This window comes from Etheostoma spectabile, chromosome 10, assembly GCF_008692095.1.
Source record: "Etheostoma spectabile isolate EspeVRDwgs_2016 chromosome 10, UIUC_Espe_1.0, whole genome shotgun sequence".
NCBI lineage: Eukaryota > Metazoa > Chordata > Actinopteri > Perciformes > Percidae > Etheostoma > Etheostoma spectabile.
In genome coordinates, this window is record NC_045742.1 from 29,587,939 (window position 1) to 29,597,160 (window position 9,222).

At 42.6% G+C, this 9,222-nt stretch overlaps 1 protein-coding gene across 4 annotated transcripts in view; it reads right to left on the reverse strand.

The window, feature by feature from the left end:
- Positions 1-6,531: 6,531 nt before the first annotated feature.
- pcdh10b (protocadherin 10b) overlaps positions 6,532-9,222 on the reverse strand; it is a 42,340-nt gene continuing 39,649 nt past the window's right edge. For all 4 annotated transcript variants that reach the window (XM_032528290.1, XM_032528291.1, XM_032528292.1 and 1 more), the window contains one exon: positions 6,532-7,181. In XM_032528290.1, coding sequence (XP_032384181.1) covers positions 7,162-7,181 — 20 coding nt within the window. In that variant the 3' untranslated portion in view covers positions 6,532-7,161. The remainder of the gene's footprint in view (positions 7,182-9,222) is intronic.

The window sequence follows — 9,222 nt, forward strand, 5'->3', positions numbered from 1 at the left end:
CTGCGGCGACAAAAGTTGAGTTTAGGCACCAAAATGACTTTTTTAAGTTTAGGAAGAAGATTTAGGGTTTCCATTAAAATGTTCTCAAAGAACACGCATTTCCGGGGTGAAAGTCCTGTGTTTTAACTCCCATCCATCCATCCATCCATACATCCATCCATGCATCCATCCATCCATCTATCCATCCACCCCAACCTCCGCTCTACGCGCAGCAGTCAATGTGATGCATACAGAGAAAAAAAAAACATGGAAATCGTAGGAATTACAGTGCTTAATTTTTTTGTAGCTTTTGATCATGGTTCATGAGAACAGACTTTCCTCTGTAACTACTTGTGATCAGATATCACTTCCCCATTCAATATGCAAATGAACACGTACATCATTTTTTCATATAGTCTGGTTGTTTGTGTTTAATATATCAGATGTTACTTTCACATAATCAAGTAAAAATGAAAAAAGCGCTGCCCACAGTCCGTCTGTGTGCCGACCATCGAATGTATATGAAAGTGTGCCGACATGAGGAGATCTACTGTACATAGCTCTGCTCCCAGTTGAGTAGGCGGATTTTAACGTAGGTAGTCTTTAATGTGGACAAATTAGACATTCCCGTTCTCACTGCTGATAGAATGCGGACACATTCAAACCACCGGCAAATGTTGTTTTTGCGATCCAATCTCAATGCGTCCTGAGAAAGTCCTGACCTGTACTAAGAGCTGTCCATTTGTGGTCTGATCACTCAGATCGAATCTTACTACCAGTTAATTCTGGGTTTCTGTCTGTCTCTCTCTCTCTCTCTCTCTCTCTCTTGCTCTCTAATTGGCACACCAGCATTAGTTCTTTTTGTAAATGTCCTGTCATGTCTCAATGAAGCCATAAAGAACATTAACGTCAGAGACACCCACGGTTAGATGAGCCAGCAACGCTGAATCCTGGACCCACCACGTAACATCTTCTTCGTTCTGATTTTTATTTATTTATTTATCTGTTTACTAATTTCACTGACACACTTGGTCTCTCTCTCTCTCTCTCTCTCTCTCTCTCTCTCTCTCTCGTTGGTCTCATCCCGGTCTCCTCTCTCTCTCTCTCTCTCTCTCTCTCTCCTCTCTCTCACTCCACTCTCACACACACACACAGAGTAGTGTCAAGAAGCTGAACACATCCTCAGAGACGTGTTGGACAACATCCCCGTCCTTTATCCCGGCACTTCAGGGGGGGGGAGTTGTCCTGTTGTCCTGTTGTCCCCAACCACACACACACCCTCCTTTCCCCCTGATAGGAGCCCAGGAGACAGCAGGACAGGAGGGAGAGAGGACAGATTTCCATGGAGTGGAAACAAGGCTGTTCCAGATTACTTTGAGGTTGCGGAGCTGTTTGTCAGCAGATGACTGCTCTAACACATGATACATGTTACATGATATATCTGGGGGAGGAAAGGGCAAACCACTCTGCAATGACGTTTTGTACTGAGGGTAGTAGTCACAGATGTAAGTGATAACCTGTGAAGAGGCAGGGGCGGTGGTGGCAAGGAGAGGATGGGGGGGGGGGGGGGGGGGGGGATTCCGCTTTACTGTGACCATAAAGCACAGTGTCTTTTCTTTCTCTCTTTCTCCGTGAAATGAAGCCGCCTTCAAGTGCGGTTGGAAATGCAGAGATCTATAAAGGATCTGAGGGAAAACACTAACTGTGAAATATACAGTCTACTCGTGCTGGATTGGGAGGGGGGGGGTTAAACAACCCAAAATGTCACACGAATGGGGACATTTAAGTTTGTAGATTTACAGTGTATCCTCTGTACATTTCAGGGACATTTTTGATAATACCCAAAAATACAGAAAAACACTTCAAAATCATTACAGATCAAACAACACATTATATTAGCCCTGGTTTCTATGGACTTTTCTACACTTTTACAATAATCCAAATTTGCCAGTGCAAACCACCCCAAAAAAACTATTATGTATAACTATTATAATTCCCTTTACATAGATACAGACATTTGGGTTACACTTTACATGTACGTGTCATAAACATTGTAAACGCTTCTTGTGGTAAGTGTCATTTGGTTTTGTCATACCAAGTTTTGGTTATGTTATGGTTAGGGTTATGGTAAGGGTTCATGTGTCATGTTCATGTTCATGACAGTGTCATGTCACTTATATGTAAGTAAAGTATTACTGACATTTCCACCATAAATAAGATAATAATAAGATAAGGCACATTTTTGCAGAAAAATTCCAAAGAATGAAGGAAATGAACTGTGTTTGGTGTTCAAAATTTCACTTCTGCTCGTAAGTGGCGATCCCAACCCCCCCAATGTTGAACCCAAAGTTACATCCTTGGCTCTATACGTTTCCTGGTCCTGTCTTTCTTTTCTGAGATTTGTTGAAGGTCTGTCCTTCATTCATGCACATCTGATGAGCCCATAATCAACCTTCACGCAAACACCCACACCCGCCTGCAGCCTGGCTTCCATCCGCCCTGACCAACGGGGGAATTCAAGCACTGATTCACCGTGGTGACTCTTTTTTTTGTGTGTGTGTGGGTCTGGCGGCATCTGCAAAAGAGAAGCGCTGTGACGTGAAAAGTTCGGCCTCCCATAATCCGCTTTGCCTTTGTGAAGTGAGTGACTTTGAAACTCACTATCACATCCCCCCCCCCTTCTCCCAGCGCACCGGAAATGGATAAAGAGACATTGCACTCTCTCTCACCCTCACTCTCGCTCTCTCTCTCCATTTCACTGTCCGTCTCTCTTCAAATCCTCCCGTTTTGTTTGGGGAATTGTTAAGTCTCTCTTTTTTTTGTTCTTAAATTATCATTCATTATCCTCTATTGGTTTTTCTCATTTGGAGCCTGGCGTGCATAAACGCACACGGAAATTAAAACTTTTCGGTTTGTGACAGAGATTAGCGTCGAGTGGAGGTCAAACATAATAGCTTCTATTTAACACCAAAATAGATATGATTATTCCGCGCTTGCTCGTCGCTCAACTTTTTGTCCTCAATCGAAACGGCGCAGCTCCGATAGCTCTGCCCTCATTACGCAGCGACAAAGGGTTCAAACGGCCGCTTCTCGCCATTTGTCATCCTATATTTAACACCAGTAATGGGAAAAGCCAAAAAGAGAATCACTGAGACATTTCCTCTGTGGTTTGTTTCACCCCTTCCTCCCCTGTTTGCTCGTAATATTTATAGCGTGCACAAACAAAGGCTTTTTGTCGGCTTTAGAGGAACAAATCGATGAATATTCAGCGTGTACTGGAAGATGAAACAGCACTACGGATGGTTAAGTATGTGTATCTGAACTCTGAGGCGTTCCTGGTTCGTCACCATCTGTAGATGCCATAATCTACCTCGGATTACAGCTGCAACATCTCCTTCAGACGGATGAAAACACAGCGTGATCTTCTAAATCTACACAGCTCAACAGGAACTACACAGGATTATGGTTTGGACTCGACAGCGGAGACAGTGAAGGACAATGACGATTACTTTCCTTATTTTTTGTTGTTGTTGCTTGATTTGTAATTCAACATGCTTAACATATTGAGGTCATGTTCGCCCATTGTCAAGTTTTGGGGAAGTAATCACAAGTGTTCATTTCATGCTCAGATTAGTCCGCTGGAAGGATTTAATCACTCTGTCCATCGGTCCACTCTGGTTCATTAGGGTTAGGAATCATTTCAATATTAACAATTCTTCAATTCCAATCCCGATTCTTCCTTTCTATTCTTGCTTCTTATCAATTCTTAATTCCGGTTCTTTGAGGGTGGAGTTGAAACAGGTCTCGTGCTTATTTCACAGATGTGAAGAACATTTTATTTTGATTCAATAGTGATTTAGTCTATATCCTCGACGCTCTACTCCCGGGATTGTTTAGGTGCCGCCGGAAATTCCACCAGATGTCCCTCTTTTCGGCGGTGTGTCCGTCACCTTCCTCTTCCTTTGTGTTGGCGTTCTAAACCCCTGCCAGATGTCTGAGGACTATGGTTACCTGCTCCTCAGAACTCTGCAGGATAAATCCAAACAGCTAGCTAGACTATCTGTCCTATCGGAGTTTTCTGTTGAATGACTAAAACAACCTACAAACGTACACATGTTCCAACAAAACAAGTTCCTTCCTCTCGATTGTGATTGGCTTAAAGAAATGCCAATCAACCAGAGCATGTTTTTCTCCCATCCAAGAATGCTGTCTAGTCAGACCATCTTTGCAGTGCTGTGGAGGAAGGTCTGGCAATGGGAGACTACTGGTGATCTACACTTTTGTTTGGCTTTTTGACGTTAAATAAAGCCAAACACCACAAGAAGCGTCTGGAAGTACGGCAGCGGCTATGAAACCAAAATTTGCAAATGTTAAAATTTGGAACTGATGGTCGGATTCAACACCAAATTTTCAATTTTAAATTAAAACCGGTTCTCGATGCCCAATCGTAAGTGGCGCTGACCGAGCCCAACAGGAGTTGCTACCTCCTATGGAAAACCACAACGTGTTGCTCGACAGGAAAGACCCAAAATAAAATATAATTTGCAAAAAGGTTTACAGCGTTGAAAACCTCTGCCGTGTAACCCAAACGACAAGTCTGGGCCTTTGATAAAATAATAATACAAATGTTTTGGTCTGAGATGTGGTAAATGCTGCAGAGCATCTGCCAGAACGGAGTTTTCATGTATATAAGCTGCCTCTGTTCACTTTCCATCTGGAGGTTGAAGAATAAAACGCTTTGTGACTTAAATCAAAAAGCATGACCTCATGGGTCAAATAAAAAATGTGTTTGTCATTATTGTGCATTATGTATATATGCATATATGTATATATATATATATACACTACTGTTCAAAAGATTGGGGTCACATTGAAATGTCCTTATTTTTGAAGGAAAAGCACTGTACTTTTCAATGAAGATAACTTTAAACTAGTCTAGGTGCAATTTCTCCAGGTTACCTCAACAAATTAACCGCTAGAATGCCAAAGGTCTGCAATGCTGGAATTGCTGCAAATGGAGGATTCTTTGACGAAAGCAAAGTTGGATGTAAAAAAAAACTTATTTCAAATACAAATCCTTATTTCTAACCTTGTCAATGTCTTGACTCTTGGTGGTGAATAAGTGTGACTTTTCAGGAAAACACAAAATTGTTTATATATATATATACATATATATATATATATATATATGAAGTGTATATATATGCATTACATACATATTAAAATTTGAATATATTGAATGAAAGTCTAAAGATTTGTAATTAAATCTGACTTTCTTCATATAATATTATCTTCTGTATATTACATTATTTACATTCAAACTTTCAATCCATGCAATCAAGTTTCATTCAATATATTCAGATTCCACTAACACTTCTATATATATAATTTGCATTACACAATACACACATATTGTGTTATCCCAAAGTCATGGAGCTATATAGCTCCATGACTTTGGGAAAACTTGATTAAAAAGCTTTATTCACATTTTAACACAGCATCCGTCGAGAGGAGCCAGCACTTATGAATTAAGGTTATGTTGCAGGACCTAACTTACTGGAGTTCATATTGCACTTAAATCATGCAGCTTTCCAAAGAAATGTTTAACTAATCAAATGATTAAAAAACAACTGGAACGTGGGGCTTTTGTCCCAGCTTGCTCGGCGGTATTAAGCCATGACTCTGGAGACACAGAGTTCCTTAAATCAATGTACGACCAGGACGAACATCAAAATAAAGGCACATAAGACCTTCCTTTTCACCATTTTCCGTTTATTGTTGGCATATTGGTGTGTTTGTGTTTGTAAGTTGTGAAAAAAAGAAATGTGTGTATACCACTGCATTGTGTACAACACCTTTTTGCGTTTGGCCTTGTTTTTGATCTGTTTCTTTATAAATGGACCCTTAATAAAGTTTTGGTTACAATGACACAGAATTACCATGGATTTCAATCTAAATCATTACCTCCTTTTTTATTTATAAGACATGATCTTTATCAATATCCAAAAGTGGAAGAAAAAAAAAAGAAAAAAACATGAAATAATGTCAAACAAGAGAACTTTGAGTTGTACATCTGCTAAGGCTGTTCTGTCTCTCTTCATGTCTCCCATTGGCAAAAAAACAACCAAAAAGCCTTCATCAGGGGCTCCTAAACAAGAGTACAACCTCTGAATCAGAACGTGGAACCCAGCAAACGGATAGCACGCCTTCAGAACAAGTAGATATAGATAGATTTATATATGTAGAGTTTTATATTCAGCTTGAAACTTTTTAAAAGAGTACAGTAAACACTTCTCACACATGATAGAAACTACTCGACGTCTCGGAATCCGGTAAAGTGTAGGTCAAACATTGTCCAAGCCTACGTGTGATAAACAAACCAAACCCGGAACAACAAAAAAAAGAAGAAGAAATTAACAAAAAAAACCTCATAAAACATAAAAAAATAATTAAGCAGCCTGCCCACAACGTTTTCTTACAAAGTTTGAAGATCGGAAAAGAGACACCTGACCACACGAACGGAATAGAAAAATCTCAAACAGTGGTATTGCATTTTGAAAATGCACAAAGATTCTCCTGTACAATTTGGCGTCTCTCTGCGAGTACAAACGCCTAAAGGGCTCAGTGGCGGGTTTTTCTGGGTGGCTCTCGTTTTTTTTGTTTTCTTTTCGATATGTCTTTCAGTACACGTGTAGTCTTGGTTCCGGTGAGTACATCAGTGCTGTAAACAGGCACACGCAGATTGGAAAAGAACGGAGAGATCAGTGTCCAGTTTCCCCTCTCCGTCCGTCAACACTTTCCCACTTCTCCTCCTATGTTAGTTACTCAGTCCTGCTGAGACAATGGGGTCCTCCCAGTAAGGCTATCCATCTACCGGCCTGCACCCATCCATCCACCCCCCCCCCCCCCACCCCAATCCCACCCCTGTGTCCGACCGTCTCCAAATCCCTTAAGAGGGGTGCCTCCGGCAGTGCTCCGAGAAATGTAAGGAAGCTGGGTCGTTCCTCGTTTTGTGTGTAGTTGAGTGTGTTTTTTCATTTTCATTTTGGTTGCTGGGTGAGGGGGGGCGGGGCTGAGGGCAAAATGGGTTGAAAACTTGATGCCTTTTTTTCTTATAGCCTTGGTCGTCTGGGAGTGATTGTGCAAAGTCACGCGGTGTCCGGTATGTCCACGCGGAAAGAGCTAGCAAACCCTTTTCCTCGCTGCAAGAAGCAGAGAAACACACAAAAGCTTGGTTAGCTGTTTGTTTACGTGTGTGTGTGTGTGTGTGTGTGTGTGTGTCTGTGTTTGTGTGCCTGTGTCTGTGTGTGTGTGTGCAGGGGGAGGGGAGGTTTCAAGTTTGTGTGAGAGGAATGACAGAAAACCAAGAAGAAAGAAAAACAGCACTTAAATGGCCTCATTCACACAGAATCCGAAGATACACACACACACACACACACACACACACACACACACACCACCACACCACACACATGCACACAAGGGCTAGGAAGTGTCACATCCCTCAGCTGGGCCGCTTCATTCACTCCTGTGAATGTCTGGTAATGTGTGTGTGACTATGTTGTGAAGTGGGGGGGGTGGAGTGTGGGGGGGGGGGGGGGGGGGGGGGCAGTATGGAAATAGTGACACCGGGGTGGGTGGGAGCTGGTGAATGTCGCACGGCCAATTTATTTGGGACGACAACAAAAAAGATAGGCTCAGCAGCTCTATCAGTCTGGATTCTCCCCGTCCCCTCCCCACCATGTTGTCTACGTTTGATGACGGTAATCACTGGGCTCTGGCTATCATCCCCCTTCCCCCCTTCCGCACCCCCCTGACCCGACCCCCAGGCCAGACCCCGGACAAAGTGTCTCTGTATCACTGGCTGACTCAATCAGATTAGGGAGCTTCAGCCTCTTAGCATCTCATTCTATCCCTTCCTCCACTCCTCCGACTGTTGTTCCCTCTTTGCTATCTACACCCCCCCACCCCCCCCCCCCCCTCCGCCCCCCCCCGCCAGCCCCACACTCATTAGCATAAGAGCCAAAGTGATCTACTTTGAGAGAGGAACAAGCGGCGCTGTTCGTGGGAAACACGGCGATATTGGGAGCCCTTCACATGGAGTGCTGCATCATCAGCCCATAATAAACACACACACACACACACACACACACATACAAACGCAAACACACCCACACACAAACAGGGTGCATCCAACTGAAGGCTGGGAAGCACAAAGGGGAATAAAAGACTGAATTGATATTCATTTGAAAGTTGTTTAATAGTTGTTGCTTTGATGTTTTAGGTGCAGGAGATGGTTTTTTTTCATTGAGTCCTCACATCTTCTGTTCACGTTTTCTTGCCTTTATTATCAAATACCATAGCTGTCGGGTGAAAAGCTTGTACGTCCACAACCGCTGTTTTTCAGGACATGAACAGAGGCTCATTTAAAATATGACACAATGTATCTAATATTGAGCCATTAACTGCACACGCAGTCCAAACTGCCTTGTCACTGTTTACATATTTGTAAAAACACAGAGATGTAAAGGGTGACCGACAGCATTGATTTTGAAAAAATTCTAAATGACGAAATATGGTGTTACGAGGCTTCTGCCCGACAGCGACAACATGCCTTGTCTTTCTGCAATGTTGCCGTATTTTTAATACATCATAAGTGCATTAGACATGTTGCGTTATTCTTATATTTAATTTGATGGTGTTGAAATATATTCTTGTCATTGTTTTACATCACTACGACGTATAAGGCCCTATTTTAATGATCTGAGGGCACGGCGTGAGGCGCATTGTGGAGGTGCATTTAGGGCCATGTGTCCAATTCCACTTTTGCTAGTTTAATGGCAGAAAAAAGGGTCTGTGCACCAGGCGCATGGATCAAAAGGGTTGTACTGATTGTCTTTATTAATTCATTGGTGTGTTTTGAGCGTGACATGCAATAAACCAATGAGACTGTCATCTCCCATTCCCTTTAACAGTCAGGCACGTTTGTACCTTGGCGCATTGCTATTATGATGGAAGATTTGCGCCGTCACCTTCTGCATGTTAGTGTGCTGCTGCGCGTCCCTGTGTGTGTGTGTGTGTAACCAGCATAATGTGCACGCGTTGTGCCCGAGCCGAGGTGCATTTTACTAATGCGCTGTTAAAATAACAACGAAATATTGACTTCAGTCCAGGTTTTTGTTGGTCAATGGCGCAATCACTTCCTGCTGCCTCAAGATACTAATACGCCAAGAATACCCCCCC